Below are 18,568 nucleotides of genomic sequence, written 5' to 3'. Positions count from 1 at the left end.
ACACACATAATGTTAACAAATTAAAATAAATTACTCATAGTTTAAAAAAATCCTCTTTAAATAAATAGAATAATTATTAGAAATGTTTTCAATTTTCTTTTAAACGTATTCATACTCAGCTCTCTCCTAATGCTTTCTGGGAGGTGGTTGATAAATTTGATGCCAATATAATCTGGTCTTTGTTTAAATTTTTCTTTTTTATGCTTTTTAACTGTAAAATTTTGTTTGTTCCTTGTGTCATGCTCATGAATCCCCTGTTGTCGCTGTAATTTTGATTCATTTTTTTCACATAAAGTATTGTTTTGTAAATGTATAAACTATAAACTGTTAGAAACCCTAAATCTTTAAAATAGTTTTTACAAGAGGCATCCCTTTCTAAATTTAGCATGCATCTAATAGCCTCCTTCTGTAAGCATAATATTCTTTTTAAGTTATAGTCGCTTGTACCACCATAAATTTCTAATCCATATGATAAATGTGAATGGATATGAGCATAGTCTTCAGTGTTTGCTCATTACAAAACGGGCGAAGTCTATTGATAATGAAAATTCCAGAGCTTATTTTCCTACAAACATTATCAACATGTTTGGACCAGTTTAATGTATTATCAACTGTAAGTCCCAAAAACTTTGTTTTTTCTTCAAAATTATCAAAATTGGCTTTGTTTTTTAAGTTTGTGCAAGAAAATTTCACCAATGATGTTTTACTTCTATTTAATAAAAGATTTCTTTCATTTAGGAAAGTGTTTACTACTGTTATGGCCTCTTTCATTTTTTGTTCTGCTTCAGTTTTGTCTTTGTCATGAATTGGCATGCTAATGTCATCTGCATACAGACATAGTCTAATATTAGTAATATTATCAATTTTATTTGTCAAAAGTTCCTGCATACCTCCCAGATAACACAAGAATAAGAACGGCCCTAAAACAGATCCTTGAGGGACCGAGTATTTAACCTGTCTTAACTTAGATTTAACATCATATTCATTTTTGTTGTCTACAAATTTAATGTTAACATACTGTTTCCTCCCTTCTAAGTATGACTTAATCCAGTTTAACTCTTTACCAGAAATACCATTACTTTCAAGCCTATTGATTAATGTGGGATGGTGAACACTATCAAAAGCTTTAGTCATATCTAAAAAAGCACCAACAACACAATTGTCTTTATCTAAATTATCTAAAATATGTTCAATAAAAGATATCAATGCTGATGTGGTGGACTTGTCTTTTCTGTAGCCGTGTTGTTCTGAGTCTAACATATTGTTTTTTTCATAATAATCTATTAATTGGTACAGTATACCTTTCTCAAAGAGTTTGGAAAGTGATGGTTGTATTGCTAATGGTCTATAATTAGAAACCTCCTCAAGTGTCCCCTTTTTATGAACAGGAATTATCTTGGAAATTTTTAGCTGTGCCGGGTAAACACCAGTTACAGTAGACCCCCTCTTAACCGACCTCGTATTAACCGATAATCGGCTTATCCGCCTTCGATCGTGAAATAATACAGTTTGTTTTAACCGACCTTGCTTTGAGAGTAGTTCGGTTTAACCGCCACTTTCTAGGAATCTCGGCATTTCCGCTCCCACGCTGGGCGATGAGAACTGAACCATACGCTTATCTCCACAGGATATGACTAAGAATAAGTTATTTTGTTTGTATCGATCACAAAAAATATAGCATAGCCTATTGTCAGTTTGTCATTATCACATCTGATCTGATATGTTATCTGTGCGGCAAATTTATAACATCATAAAGTGCGTTACGATTTTGAGAACTGATTATCTTATCGCTGGAGTAAACAAACTACGCAACTTGTAGGGAGGGCAGGGAAGGGGGGCTAACAACTCCAAGGTCAAGATAGTTTTTGTACCTCACTCGAGCCTACAGTGAGAGGTTATAAATAAACATCCTGTCCCTTGTAACAAAATTGTTGCTTTCGTATCTTTAATTTCGAAAAAAGGTTCTGTACTGTATTACGATGGATTTGGAAAGCATAAATTAATACACTACAGTACTAAAGTTATTAAAATAGGAATTTTATTGACTGTTGCCTAGTATTATAATATATTCCACTGAAAGTAGGCCTATTAGACTTAACCGTGTTTGGTGTTTATTTGTGACTTTTCTATCAATACGAAAAAGGAGATAAGAGTAGTTTATTTTATAAATAATGCTAGTATGACTTCAAAATATTGATTATATAATTCCAAATGAATAGCATTTCATTAAGTTATGATTTTAGGGATTGCCCGTTTTAACCGTCCTTTTGAGTTATCCGACGTAGGTCCGGTCCCATTAGGGTCGGTTAAGAGGGGGTCTACTGTATAAGGGAAGAGTTTATAACGTGAACCAATGGCTTTAATAGAACTGATTTGGCTTCTTTTAGAATTTTAGTTGGAATTTCGTCATATCCGGATGACCACTTTGGTTTCAGAGAATCAATCATATTATTTAGAATTTTCTCGTCAATGGTTTTGCAATTGAATCTTGTTTCTGTAAAGTAAGCGTTTATACTAACTGGTAACACGTTTTTATTAAGGTTAATTTTGAGTATGACCTGATTTTCGACCACATCAGTAAAGTAATAATTTAAAACATTTGAAACAATATCAGGGTTTTTAATTTTAATTCCATTGTGCTTTAGAACAATATTAGAAAATTGCTTTTCTCTTTTACTTCGTATTTCCTTGTTCACCATTCTCCATACCGTTTTGTTAACATTAGCAGAATTTTTAATTTTATTACTAAACATATTTTTTTTCTTTGTTTGAATCATTAGGTTATACTGCTTCTTTTGTTCTTTAATAAGGTTTTTTAATACTATATTACTTTTGTTGTTTCTATACACATGGTACTGATCAATTATGTTTCTTCTCTTAAAAATGACTTCATCATCAATCCATTGGTTGTGATTATTATGTTTTACTGTTTTGGCTTTTGGAAAATGCAAATTGAAATAATATTTCAGAATATCGTAAAAATAGGTAAATTTTTCATCCACTGGTCTAGTGTACAGCTGGGTCCAATCTTCATTAGCTAGATCTTTAATAAACATGTTTATACTATCCTGGCTGAACTTTCTACTCTCCAAATTTATTTTACACTTCTTATCATTGCTACCCTTAGTTACTATTAACTTAAACAGTTGCCCATCATGATCTGACAGCCCAGTTATAAAGCATTCTACTCCGTAACTTTTACTATTTATGTTAGTTACAAAATTATCTATTGCTGATTCACATTTTTGAGTAGTTCTAGTGGGAATATTAATTGTATAATAAAGACCATGCATTTTTAAAATATTCATAAAATCACTTTTCTTTTTACCCTCTTTTAAAACATCAATATTAAAGTCCCCACCCATTACAAAGTTTGTCTTTTTTCTGTCCATCATATCCAATAACAGGTTTAATTTCTGTAGAAAGTCATCAATATTTTCTGATGGTGTTCTATATACCCCAGCAATTATTAGTTTTTCCTTCCCTGTTTTTATTTCAATTAATGAAGACTCAAATATTTTATCTAGATTAATGTTTTTAACGGATTGGCAATTTAAATTTTTAAATGAAATTTTTTCTGATAAAAGAATAATTACCCCTCCACCATTGTAATCTGTTCTGGCATAACAACTAGCTACTATATAACCCGGTATTTTCAATTTTTCAATTTCATGCATTTTTAATTTGTGCTCAGTTAATATAATTACTTCCGGTTTTATTTCCTCAATTGTTATTATTAAAGAGTCAATTTTAGATTGGAGATGTTGGATGTTTTGATGAAATATATTTAAAATGTTAGTTTTTAATTTTGTACTGTTAAATGGAATTTGTTTTAAAGGCTTAATTACTTTATTGGCAACCAGGGCCATGTTTGTGCTTCTAAAAAACTACTTTTGGTAGTTACATGATCTTCATTATTTACATACTGTATTATGCTATTATCTCTAAGAACACTTTGGGTAGTTGGGGTAGAATGTCGGTTGAGTGTAATGTGTTGTGGTGTAGAGGGATTCACATTTGGTGATCTTATAACTTCACATGACACTATGCTCTGCTTTTGCACTTCACACTGCTGGTGACTTGTCTTGCTACACTGAAGCTCGAAGTTTTCAGCTCCGGGCGGAGATGTGTTCAATGTGCTTTGTTCTTTTATAGAACCCAGGATTTTTCGATAAGCGAACAGCTGCCTCATTATCAACATAAGTAATGGGCTTCTCATTCATCAAACTTTTGAATATTCTATAAAGCCATACAACGCCCATGTGGACTGGCAAATTCAAGGTCAAAAGAAACCTCCAACATCTTTGTGAAAGTAAAATAGTAATTGAATCCTTACTTAATGTTGGTAACATACCTTGCTGTTGTAGTGCCTGAGGTGGAGATACATGCACCTGAGCTCTTCACTCACAAGATGCAGTCTGGAGAGATACTTTATGCGATGCTGTTCCGGCCTCATGGCTTCCAACATGGGCGCAAGTATCCTGTAAATACCATAACATGGACTTCTTTTGGTTAATTAAAATACAAGTAGTATGACGGTTAGTTGGCATTTTGGTTTAACGTAAAATTTATCTCATATAATTAATAACGAGGTGTTCATAAGCCACTATTGTATGTAGTTAACATTGTTATACCTATTGGTCTCTGAAAAGATAATACTGTAAAAAGACCCTACTAACTATAACAACGTTTAATATAAATAAAAACCTGCTTCCATTAAAAAGGCTGATCTTTAGAAAAATCATTGAAACATTAAATTAACCCTTAGTGGTCACAAGGCAAACTACTTGTGGCCACAAGATCCGTAACGTGACAATTTGTAATATATATACGATGCGACGGGCTTATAGCTTAGCAGGGTCACTCATAGTGTCCTCCTTTTCTGGTTTGGCCGCTATTAAAGGTCATGCGGAACGAGGTGAAGCCTGAGAATCTCAGCGGGAACTGGTCTGAGGAGAGTAGATCATGGTGGGGGTAGGAGACGAGCCAGTCTTGATCCGATCGTCGTCAGAACAACGTCTCGTGGATTGCGCTCCTAGCCGTTCTAAAAACATGTACCGTTAGTGTGTTAAAGTATTGTTGATTTTGTTATAGTAGGGTTGTTCTAAGAGGCGTGCTGTAATTGTAGATTAGTTTCTGTGTTTTAACTGTAGATAATATATATATGAGGTTACATTACCTTAATCACCAAGTGATCCATGTAGTCCAAAATCTAGGATTACGTACGTTTCGACGTCAATGCGTCATTGTCAAATCTACAAAAACTTTTTTAAACCATAAGGGTCACGTCATAGTTTTTACGACACACACGAACAAAACAATATGGACAAAAATACATTTAAGTAGGCCTACTAACTAATTTATGGTAAACGGTCGTCACAACATAGTACAGTTCTGATCGCATGCCGAGACTCGACTCTTATGATAGTTTAGTGAAGAGTTTAGTGAAGTTTTAAGTGCTACTATAACATAATGTATTTATTGAAAAATATCATAAGCCTTAGTCCATGTCGATTTTGTAATGTTATAACGAATGGTGATTGTTGACAATAAAAGTATGTAACAACAGTTCTCATTGGTCAGGAGGCGACAATGCACTACCATGTCAGCCAATCGACTTTCGTGTTTCAATGGAGCAAATGACAATTGCTTAGACATCGTTTTATGTGCTTATAGTGGGTGGGAAGGGTATGGATAAATATCGTGATTCGAGATCCGATATGTAGGACGTGTTCGTTTATAAATAATGAGTATTAAAGTATAAAAACTGGGTTACAGACAGATTCAAAACATCGATTGTTCCGATCCATTGTTGACATCCCTACACGGAGGTTATAGTGACGTCGTGCATAAGGGCCAGGCAGGCCGGTTCACAGTGAATCCACTCTGCCGAACCTATACTCTTGGTATCATCGGGAACATAGTCAAACACTTTTGTTACTAAATAAAACTATGGCATGTTTTATAAAAGCACTCTTTTGGAGATTCTAGTCCCAAAACATAATATTTATTGTAGGCTAAAAGTAAAACCTCTAATTGCCATACTTTTCTCCACAGACGTCGACTTATTCTACAATGTCTTTAAAAAATACCAGGTTTCAGTCAAAATACTTTTGTAAAAATTGACAATGTGCTGTTTTAGCACAGTCATTCCTTGACCACGATCGTTTTTACTCACTAGAGAAAAGACTCTCCTTACAAAAAGTATTTATAGGCCAAGATGTATGTAGCTTTTAAAAATAAATACAAAAACTTTCAAATGATTTAGATTAATACTTATAAGCCTATTTATAATTTAGAGGAAACTTTATTAGATCTCATCATAGTCAAATTCAAACATTTACAGTGTTTTAAAATAATTAACACTCAGAAACTTTTGTGTAATGGAAATCTGCAAGCGACAAAGGCCGAGGGTGAGGGAGGGCATGTGAACCAGGCTTTAGAGCAAACTTTCTCTTTTCCTACCCCATGTCCCATTAGACGGTGGGCGGGGCTTCACACTAAATAAACACTCAGTTCATTCATTCACAGTAGAGAATAGTTTTTGTGGCAGTGACGTATGTCTCTTGTCTGCTTTTCATAGCTCACACGTAGATTTCTTTCGAGAAATTATAAGTGATAATCTTTACTAAAAATAAATGAAAAACTGTTGACATTTTCAAGGAAAAAAAGTTAAGAAATAACAGTGTTAAAAATAAAAAGGTTGTTTGATTAGTTATTCTGTATTTCAAAAATATTCTCATTTATGAATGTGTTTTCAGCTAGACTTGGTGACTTTTTCATAGTTAAACAAATTTTAAAGATATAGAGAACTGTTTTTCATACAACTAGTGAGAAACTCTCATTATATAGGAAGTTCGTTTTTACTCTCTTAGAGGGAAAAAAAAACTTACAGAGTATTTGCAGGCCAAGATGTACATAATCTTTTTTAAATTTATAGCTTAATGAGTTAACTAAGACAATTGATGCAATTTCAAATAAATACAAAAACTGACAAATGATAGATAAATACTTATATAAGCCTATTTATAAATTAGAGGAAACTTTATGAAATCTCATGCTTTAGTCAAATTCAAACATTAACAGTAGGCCTATTTTAAAATAAACACTTAGTTCCATATTTTTGCAATTGTTTTTTGCAATTAATAATAAACCTTTAACACCAAAATATAAGTTTGATACACATACATATTGTGTTTTTTATGGTATAACAGTTTATAATATTATTAGTGGAAGAAACTGTGCAAAAAAGATAGGTATCTAAAGTATCGGTATCAATAGGTATCGAGAGTACTTTGGTGGTATCGGTATTGGTATCGACAATTTTTGGTATCGGCCCATCTCTATAATTTTGTTTATTGAAGCGTTGTTGTATGCCTAATGGTTACGGAGATGATTAAAAAACTTTAAAATTAAAATTCCCATGTTATTCTTATCTATATGAATAAAATTAGATTTTTGTCTGTACATTGCGCAGAATCATAAATGTTTTGTTTATTTTGTTATTCATACTAATGAAAGCCGAAACGCGTGTTATCTTAATTTCTGTCTGTCTGTCTGTAACACTCAAGATGGCATTTTACGCTCTCTTCTCCGGGAAAACGACGAAACAGATTATGATGAAACTATTTCCATGTATTCCTATGCATGAGAAGGTTTTTAATTACTTGAAACGTGTCTACGTCCATTGGTAATAAAATAACGAACACTCAAAAACCCAGTTGTGTGCCATATTAGACTCATTTTGTTTTAAGTTTTACCATTCAAGTCATAAGATCTATTGTAAATTAATTAATATCAGCTGTTCCTGGAATATTTCACACCTAACACAAAACGGTGGAAATCTGATCGGTGATAATATTCAACACGTTTTATTTCATAATTATATTAAAAAAATTTAAAATAAAAAAAAAAAAAACTTTGCGTAGGCGTTTATATTTAATTATTTATTCTTTACATGGAAATATTGCTCCAGTTGTGCTATAATTTTTGAGAAGATGTAAATGATGAGAAGTTTTGTTAGTGTAAGCAGTGTGAGACATGTTTTACTACTGTAAACATAGCCAAAATAAGTTACTTCAAAATCATTCTAAAAATAACACAAGACTTAAAAATTGTTACTTGATACTTAACTAGTAATACTGTTGTTTTTGATATTTTTCAAAGTTGAACTATATACTAACTGATATTTCCATGTTTCCTATGCCGAAGAGTTATTTTTAATAAGTTAGGCCTTATTAATATTTTTTTATATACTGATGTTTTTATTAATGTTTTTAATAAAAGATTTTAAATATTTTTGTCTATTTTTTGTCGAGTTTTCAAAAACTTGTAGATATTTCTGAACATAAAAAGTAGATATAAATTTTTTTATAACTTTTCATTCAATCTCGTTTTGAAAAAAATCCCGTCCCGCCGGAATTAAGAAAATCTTATCTCGTCTCATCTCGAAGTGAAAACTCTAGTCTCCTCCATCACTAAAGAGCATCTTTGATAATGAAAATGTCAACTGGAATAAAGTGTTTTATGGTGAGGTTGAGGTAGTATTTTAACTAATTTTAACCATTGTGGAAAGTAACTTTCAATTATAGGTAGGGATGTGCGAGTATTCGAACATCGAGCTTTTTCGAGCCGAATAGGACGCTATTCGGCTCGGCTCGTGATTTTCAAAAAGTTCGAAATGTTCGAGCCGAATACTTATTGAACTACTGTAGCAAATAAAAATTAAATTAATAAATAAGGAACTAACTTTCATTTAAATTTACTCTCCTCCGTTTCATAATTGTGTCTTGATAAGCACGAACCTCAGCTCAGTCAAGATGCAATGATTATCGATCGTAATTTTGAGGAAACTACCACCTATCGCGTTGTCTTTCTAACACAACTATTCGTATCGTAATATGCAACGCAATGCGAGTGCGTGATTGGCTAAGTCGCTATGACGACACACGGTTGCCGTGGCAACCTACAGTGCGCACTGAGCACTGCGCCTTGTGTGGGAGGGGAGATTATACCAACAAACCATTTCAGGAATTCTATTTTGGGACGGATGAAAGATAAGGAAGAAACAAAAAGTGGTCACGTGTGCAAATGTAGTGGGCGAGACAATAAGGCTGTAATCGTCGTGTCGTTGTTCCTTGTTTGTTTACTTTTTCAGATTCCTTATCAAACTCCTTATCATCAAACTTCCTTATCTGCTATCTCTCTTTCTCTCTCTCTCTAACAATGTACTGACTAAACAGATTGTGTTTGACGACTTTTCTACTTATAAGTTTCCCTGCGGTTATTTTAGTTCAATCAATCCCATAACCTTTCTAATGTTTATCAAAATAATTAATTAATATGTTTTGTATTTTATTTCCTTTAAACCAACCCCTATTTACCATCTGTATTTTATAGAATAAAATGTTTGTTTAGGCCTATAAAGTTTGACTGGCCACACAATTTTGTACCTATTTTATTTTTTATAAAGTAACAGTTACTTTGAGGATTATCTAATATATAAAATTCTCGTGTCACAGTGTTTGTCTGCAAACTCCTCCGGAACGACTTCACCGATCGTAATGAAATTTGGTGTGTAAATTCTGTAGGTATGCGAATCGGACGTAAACTATTTTCCGTTTCGAAATTCTTAAAAGGGCCCCGCCCCAGTGGCTCTGGAGTTTCCCATGTTAACCTTATGAGAAATGGAATTAATGAATCTTAACAGCTGTTTCAATTAAACAAGTTGGTTCTGTTCTATGATGTTCAATAGCATTAAAGTTACAAGGATTACCAACAGGGTGCAGCACTATTATTTCTTTTACATTTATGACAACAGCTAATTTGCAACCAAAAGGTGAGTGAGCGTAGCGAACGAACTTCAACCTGGAGGCGAGTGAGCGTAGCGAACGAGCTAACCTGGAGGCGAGTTAGCGTAGCGAACGAGCTCCAACCTAAAGGCAAGTGAGCGCAGCGAACGAGCTCCAACCCAAAGGTGAGTGAGCGTAGCGAACGAACTTCAACCAGGACGTGATTGAGCGATGCGAACGAGATCATCTTGAAAATTAAACGTAACGGTACTTTCTTTCCATCGGTCTGTCTTAGGGGAAACCTATAACTTAGGCGATACGAAGTTCGCCGGGTCAGCTAGTATATATATATATATCAATAAGTGGCGCGTGCTGTAATGAATGCTTTTTATTATCAAAATAAGTAATGAGTTATTAATTTTTGATAGTACATGGGTCATTGAATACCATAATGTGATGTAGTTTCCTATTTGTATCTTGCAAATAAATAATAATTGATAGTTAATTCTGGAAATGAAAAATAGTGATCGCATTCATAAACCTGTTGTCAAAACAGCAACGAGGGTGTAAGGGTTTATTGTTTCAGACGCAAGGGTGTTTCAAGGACAAAGTGTTGGGCCACCCGGATTGGGGGGTAGGGGGGCGGTGAGACTGTGTGAAGGGGAGGAAACTGGTTTTGGCTATTTATTGATTAGTTCGCCGACCCTTCTAGATAACATAATTGAGTGACAGTGTTAAATCATCGTGTTCTGCATTTCATTTCTTGTTTACTTTGTGTGTTATTCTATTAATTCTAGTGCTTTGGTCTATTTCCTCTATATGTCAATTATATATTTTTTAATATATAAGTAAAACTTGTCTCTCCACCTTTTTGGATCCAAACCAACCATGTTCTTTTTTGATTAATAGGATTCATAAAACAAAAATATTTTGTGCATGGAAAACAACAAGAATAATCACGTGTTTTTAAATTTATTTTGTATTTATTTATACAAAATAGAATTAAATATTCATAGTAGCCTAGTTACAATATACATATGTAATCGACTTGCTAGTTGTTTTGTCGTCATTCAAGGTCGCGTTGCTGTTCTGTTTTGAAAGACAATCTGATTGTCTTTGTCTCAGTCTGCACTGCATATCTCTTCAGGCCTTTAATCGATATCCTTTTATTTCTTGCATCTTCATTTAGTTCAGTTCAGTTCTTATCGTGATTATCTACTATTTTATGTCTTGACAATTCTCAATGTTTTTAAACATATTAAAATAACATTGTGTTTGTTTAAAAATTGACTGAACATTATTATTATTATGCACTTTTTTAAGAAAAAAAGTTTAATAATTAAGATAAGGTTACGCTAGGAAAAGCTCGGCTCGAAAAAGCTCGAGCTCGAACATTTTTTAAAAAAGCTCGGCTCGGCTCGGCTCGAGGTTGAAAATCACTATTCGCACACCCCTAATTATAGGCCTACCTTACAGCTATGAATCATAGATCTATAAAGCATTTTTTTAGTTTAATCATTGGATTCCAAAGCATATGTTTTGGCTTGAAACTGTCACATACTGTATTTGCAAAGGTTTATATATAATAGCTTTGCCAGCTTATCTGAAAATAAGCAAACCAACAGTTGTTCTTAATATAACAAGGTTTCAACTGACTACTATAGGATACCCGTGCGTAGAACGGACACACAGCTAGTCTAATCTAATATTAATTTCAAAGCTTAGTACTTAAAGTAAAACTATATAAAGTAGTATTGTATATAAAAACCGATAATATATAATAAAATGATGATTTTCCTCTACACCTTCAAACTCAAACAACATGGTCAGATCGCCGATGATTTACACATATACTGTTTGCTCTTAAGACGGTAAATACATATAAAAAATGGTAAGTGGTGATCGATTTTGATTGGACACTGCAATCATCATCAGACCCAATAATAGGCAAATCAATGCTGATAATGATCAATGCTTTATTGCTGATAAAGAAGTTATTTAGTTAATAAGCTAAACTGTACAGAGTTGACATGATTTGATACAATCTTTGTAGGTTCTACTGAATGTGTATGGAGGCCCAGAAGTACAGCTAGTGTCAAACACATTCAAGGGTATGAGGCATTTGAGAATGCACATGTTGGCAGCCCAGGGCTACTGTGTCATCGCCATAGACTCGCGCGGATCTCACCACCGGGGACTCAAGTTTGAGAGCCACCTCAAGGGCAGAATGGTGAGTACAAATATCAAAATGTATATCTAACAGTAGGTTATAGGCGTGAGGTTTTAGATGTGGTAAAAGTAGGCTACAACATCATCGGTAATTGAATTCATAAATTAGGTCTCGGATGGCTTGGATGCATTGCAGAGAACAGCAGCTGTGATAGTGATGTATCTACAGTAAGGTCTTTGATTGTGTTGATTACCTAACTTTAATAATTGAACTAAAATATTAGCCTATAAATTTTCTTATTTGGCCTTGTTTTGGGTTAATTCCTAGTAGGGGTGTGCGAAGGAGCAAAAGATTTTTAATTCGTAGCAACGATTCGATTAAAAAGATTTTAGATTTGAGTAGATGCCTCTCGATTCGAAGCAATATGGCATTTTTCTATTCATACTTGTTCTTGTTAATACTACATTTGTGTAACGAAAATTTTTGTTGATGTGGTATTAGGCCCATTCATGTATATGACGTATATGAATTTTAAGTGAACAAATATTTATTTTCAATTATATATTAGATATTGCTGGAAATCTCAGTGAGCTGCTTTACTTGCCTATTTCATAATTTTTACTTGCAGAATCATATTGTTAAACATGTTACCTATTATTTTATAATATTGATTTTACAAATAAAGATATGTTTTGGTGTAAACAAATTAAAACATTTGTTAGATTTATACTGAAACTTTCAATTGATTTACATTGATAAAATGAGAGCATAGAATCAGACCTAGAAATCACAAGGTATACAGCTTCAGACCTATAAAAATACCAAATTTTTCAGTCTAAAACATCAGTATTACCAGTTAGGTATCAAGTAAATTTTTTCAAGACTAGTAATATTTTTAGAATGATTTTGGAGTGACTTGTTTTGGTTATGTTTACAGTAGTAAAATATGTTTCACACTGCTTACACTTAACAAAATTTCTCATAATTTGCAGTGTCAAAACAAACAATAATAAAACAAAGCAATATTTACATGCAAATAATTAATTAAATAAGAACCCCTTTGCAAAGGAAATGCAACAACGCGCTCCTGTATTGCGGGTATTGCATTGAGTTTCTGCAGGCGTTTTTCGTATATGGACACTGGTTCCCTTATGAATGTAATCGTTTTTTGACCACTACTGAATCGAATTGCGATTCAATGCATCAAATCGAATCGGAATTTCAATGCATCGCACATCCCTATGAGACAGGTACCAGAGGACAATTATTATGAAAGACAATTCAAAGTTTACACCAGAATGGCTCAAATTAAATCTTGGGGTTCCGCAGTAATCAATTTTAGGCCCACTATTATTCTTGCTATATGGACGTTGCTATGACGTTTCTGTTACCGTGGAAGACGATGATGATGTCTTCACGGCCACCGGAGATGATCATGATTTTACTGCTATCACAGACAATGACGATCACGCAACTGACATTTTCATGGACCTGCCTATCACTATTAACCCCTTCGCTTACAACGACGGCGATCCGCCGTCGCGCTCCCGTTAGCCATTGTGTGAAGCGACGGCGAATCGCCGTCCGCTATTAAAACCTGTTTGTGCCGAGTTAGTTCCCCAGAAATCCAATAGATCGCATATGCTTCTTGTTCTATGATTTCCAGGCTTTCTTTTGGTTATATTTTCGTCATCTCAGTCCAGTCCAATCGGCAAAAAAACTGAAGTTGAAATGGTGCAACTTAGCAGCTGACGACGTCTACTCTGGTTTCACAGCTGATACGTTGTTGTGTTTACTTCGACGATGTAAACATTGTGTTAGAGCCTTGTTTTACTTTATTATTTTATTGAAAAGTGTAGTTATCTTATAAAATAAGTTATAGAATTTACTTAGTGTAAGTTTTTATCAGTATTTTACTTTTTCGTCGTTATAATGACTGAGTTATTAGGCCTATCATGTCGTGTTTCACTTCGTCGTGATAAAGATTGAGCTACAGTATCTTGTTTTACTATATTATTCAATTGAAAAGCTTTTGTATAATACGATGAGTCTTCAAAATAACTTGGTATTCGTGGATGAATGTGGAAAAGAGTTAGATGAAAGTGACATCATAAAACTTATAGGGGATTGTGACAGTGACAGTGATTGTGACTTGTTTGAGGAGAGTGGTTGGAGTGATGATGATGATTTGGAAGGGAGCAGAATTCAAGTGAGTAATAAGTCTAATACGCCTATTGATTATGAGACCACAGTTTCCCCAGAACATAATACTAATTGTGTTAGGCCTAGGCCATTAGAAAGTGACCAGTTGTTGCTTGAACAGCCTTCTTGCAGCTATGCTAGGCCTATGACCCCTCCAGATGCCCTTACTGTCCAATATAATTCAGATTTGTCTAGTAGGCCTGAAATATTTGATCAGCATGTATCTTCTCCATCACGTGATGAAGAATTGCCTAAATCAGTCCAGTTTCTTGATCGGTTATACCGCGGTAGTATGAGCGCGCCTTCTCTCTCGCCTACACCGAGTGAGGAAGCTGACGACCCTGGTTTCCCTGACTCTAGGCCTATAAATGATATAGATAGTGGCAGGCATAGGCCTATGACCCCTCCAAATGTCCAATCTGATTTAGATTTGCCTATTAGGCCTGAATTATTTGACCAGCTTGCATCTTCAATCGTGCCTGCCCTCTCACCTACACCGAGTGAGGAAGCTGACGACCCTAGCTTTCCTGACCCTAGGCCTAAAAGTAAACCTGTTAGGGGCAGGTCTAGAGGAAGAGGTAGGCCTATAGGAAAAAAAGCTATTTCACAACCATCTAAGCCTACTAAAAGGTCCAAAACTCAAACTAGTAACGATACAGCTCCACCAAAAAAGAAGAAAAAGGAGGGTTGGCAGTGGACCAGTACCATAGAAAGTAATATAATAAATAAAATCCCTTTTACTGGTTGTCCTGGTGTTAGAGCAAGTTTGGCTAGAAGTTTAGGCTCAGCTCCCTCTGAATTAGATGTTTTCAATGCGTTTCTTGATAATGACTTTTGGCAACATGTTGCAACAGAGACTAATAATTATGCCAAAGAAACAATTAAGAAAAAGAACGAAGCAGGCGGGGTAGGAAAAACTATATACTCAGAATGGTTTGACACAACTGCAGATGAGATGGCTTGTTTTTATACACTGTGTGTCCTTATGTCGCTTGTAAAAAAAAGAACCATACAATCATACTGGTCGCCTAATGCTGTAACTGAGACCCCTTTTTTTCGTAAAGTGATGCCATTCCGCCGTTTTTTGCTACTGTCCACATTTTTCCACCTTACAGACAATAATAGGAAACCTGTGAATGATAAACTGTGGAAGTTAAGGTACGTTATTGAGTACATGAACAGGAAGTTTTCCCATCTGTACATACCTGATGAAAACATAGCTGTCGATGAGAGTCTTATGAAGTTCCGAGGGAGGTTGGGCTATGTCCAATTTAATCCCAAGAAGAGAGCCAGATTTGGCATAAAGTTTTACAAGTGTTGTGAATCTGGAAGTGGTTATTGTTCTAAATTTAAGATCTATACTGGAGCTGAAGTCAAAGAAAATGTACCGGTTGAAGAAGGAAGTGGGGATTCTACACAGGAGGAAAAGCTGTTAACGAGTGAGGCGATAGTCGTTGAAATGACAAAAGATTTGGCAGGAAAAGGACATACTCTGACAATTGATAATTGGTACTCCTCACCTCTTCTCTTCTATAGACTTAAGCAAATAGGTTTCAATGTAATTGGAACAGCTAACTGGTGGAGATCAAACATGCCAGAGAGCTTCAAAGAGGGTAAACTTAAGTTGGGCGACTACGAGACAGCCTATAGCCACGATATGTTAGCAGTAAGGTGGCAGGACAAGAAGCAAGTTTGCATTTTGTCTACCTTTCATCAAAAAGCTGACAAAAGATCAACTGGCAAGAAAGACAGAGTTACCCAAGAAATTATAACAAAGCCAGAACCAGTGATCTACTATAATCGTTCAATGGGTGGAATTGACCGCGAGGATCAGCAATTAGCGTCGTTTCCTAGTATGAGGAGGTATGCTAAGGGATACAAGAAGATCTTCTTTTACATAATGGACATTGGCCTTTTTAACTCTTATGTAGTGTTCAAAAAATTAACCAGAAAAAAATTGGGGTTCAGTGAGTTCAAGGAGAGGTTTGTCAAGCAAATGTTTGAGTCGCGACAACTGCCACCGTACAATCGAAGAGGACGATCATCCAACTCAGAAACACCTCTGAGGCTCCAGGCAGCAACTTGGGGACATTTTCCTAGGCCCATTCCTCCAAATGAAGTCAAACAAACACCTTCAAGAAGATGTAAGGTGTGCAGTGCCCAGGGAAAGCGCAGTGACAGCCGATGGGAGTGTGAGCTCTGCCTTGTCGCACTTCACATGCCAGAGTGTTTCAAGGCATACCACACCAAAATGAACTTTGCTTGACATTTGGTGAGTTTTTATAAGTGTCATACAGTATTATAGACTAGTTCCAAAACATATATGAGCCCTATGTAGCTAAAAATTACCAATAAAAAAGTTTTTTTTTATTTTTTTATTTTTTTATTTTATTTTTATATGGTATAATAAAAAATTATAGTTATATTTTTTTGGGAAATATTTATATATTTTGAATCTACATTTAATTTTGAATAAGAAAATAATAATATCTTGCATATAAATAGTAAATGTTGCCTGAAAAAAAATTAAATCAGAAATGAATGAAACTAGCCACAACAAATTCGTTTGTTTTGGCCTAGGCGGGTAAAAAAAAATCATAAGTGAATGGGTTAAAAATATCTAAAACCAACAACTTATTGTACGTTATGCGTTTTTAGGGATTGTCGGACAGTATTGGAAAAAAAGTTCTAGTTTCTAATTTTCTAAAAACATAGTCATTCTGATTAGAAAAAAAATCTGAGGTGACACTTCCCCTTGTTCTGGCATCCACCCCCCCCCCCCCCCTAAGTCTCTGGGAACCCTAATATTTTCAAAAGCCCGTTGTGTTGAGGTAGAATTATTGTCTTTATCTTGTGTCTTAAACTATTACTTCTGTTTTTTCAGATATTATTTTGCTTTGAGACAGGTATCTAGTGAATTAGACAACTAATTTACAATTAAATGAATTAGTTTTTTTTTGGTCAAAACCATAAAGAGTGATTTATGGTTCTCAATCAGGTTACATTCAACAAAAAGGTACCTAGTCTCTTAAAAATCCATTTGCATAAACTGTTTTGACTTTTGTCTACAATCTGATGGTGTTTAAACATTCAACTGACGGATCAGATGGTCACGTTTAAACCTTAAGACTATAATCACTAAGAGTCTTAAGATTATCTTAAGACTATAATAATAATTACTTTTTACGTTGGTGAGTCGGTGGCTCAGTTGGTAGCGTCGCGGACTTCGGGCCCAAGGCAGTAGTGTCGTGGGTTCGGATCCTGGTCACTGCCACTAACTTTTATCAGTACAGTTCACCTTTGTACTGTACCGGTTCACCCCTTGCTTTGCTGGATACGTTCCACGCACAGATCTGTAGTCTATGTGGACGGGCAAATGCAAGGTAAAAAAAGGCCGCCAACCTCTTAAAAAAAAAAAAAAAAAAAAAAAAAAAAACAAGAAAGCCAGTCAGCATCACTCAATCTTCCAAAGCAAAACGTATAGAGATCAATCAAATGCTAGGGCCGAAAGTCTTAAAGGAAATTACATGTTTAGTTACCATTCGTCCCTCCGCTAAATGATAAGCTCTAAAATGATACTCAATCGTAAAAATCTGTTGATTGGGACAGCTGAAAAAGTGATGTTATGAAGGGTTAAATCTTAAAACAAAAAAGCCTTATTGTTCACAAACAGGCCCAATTTTATAAATGGGCAGACTGGGCATATGCCCAGGGGCGCCCACTGGGTGCCCCCCAACCACCGCCCGCCCACACTAGGAAAAAAGGGGGGCTTTTGGCTTTGCCCAGTGCTCAACTGACCCTTAACGCGGCCCTGTTCACAAAGTTTTATGTAGCGTATTAACAGGGCCGTCGCGTGAGTGGGGCGAACGGGGCGACCCGGCAGCTTGGAGGGCAACACATCCAAGGGAGCGCCGCGGAAGCTGCGGCTTGGGGGCGCCGCGGCAAAAGTGATACAACAAAATTTAAAAAAATAAGTTAGATGTAATTTGGAAAGGTAGGCCTCTGTATATCTAACTGAATTTTTAATATTACGTTTTTTGCATTTATTGAACAAATCTATCTATATATTAATAGGCAAGCATGTTTCTTTAAAACCTTTTTTCTCAGCTCGTGTGCATCGCAGGGAAAATCTACGCATACCGTTAGAAAGATATTTTTCTGTAGGTGTGCAGAAACCCTTTAAAAATTAAAATAGGCTCAGAAATAAGCACAAAAAATGAATATGAAATTTGAATAAAATTAACATGGGCTTTATGGGTTGTCATGCTGGTGACGAAATAACAACGAAATATAAACAGAAAATCAAAACAAATAGAAGAAATTCCAATCACATGTTTAATTTACAGTGTGGGGTGAAAATAGAGAAGTCTGTACATTATATATTTTTGGTCGAGTTTCGACCACT

At 34.9% G+C, this 18,568-nt stretch overlaps 1 protein-coding gene across 1 annotated transcript in view; it reads left to right on the top strand.

Annotated features, from left to right (window-relative positions):
• LOC128981875 (dipeptidyl peptidase 9) overlaps window positions 1–18,568 on the top strand; it is a 143,750-nt gene that overhangs the window by 79,747 nt on the left and 45,435 nt on the right. The window contains exons 12-13 of the mRNA XM_054404873.1: window positions 4,368–4,483; window positions 11,845–12,021. Coding sequence (XP_054260848.1) covers window positions 4,368–4,483; window positions 11,845–12,021 — 293 coding nt within the window. The remainder of the gene's footprint in view (window positions 1–4,367; window positions 4,484–11,844; window positions 12,022–18,568) is intronic.

Source organism: Macrosteles quadrilineatus, unplaced genomic scaffold, assembly GCF_028750875.1.
Source record: "Macrosteles quadrilineatus isolate MER2022 unplaced genomic scaffold, UCM_ALF_1.0 Scaffold_1__1_contigs__length_201487025, whole genome shotgun sequence".
Lineage (NCBI taxonomy): Eukaryota > Metazoa > Arthropoda > Insecta > Hemiptera > Cicadellidae > Macrosteles > Macrosteles quadrilineatus.
Note: the sequence above shows the minus strand (reverse complement) of the source record. Positions and strands in the feature narration are given on the sequence as shown.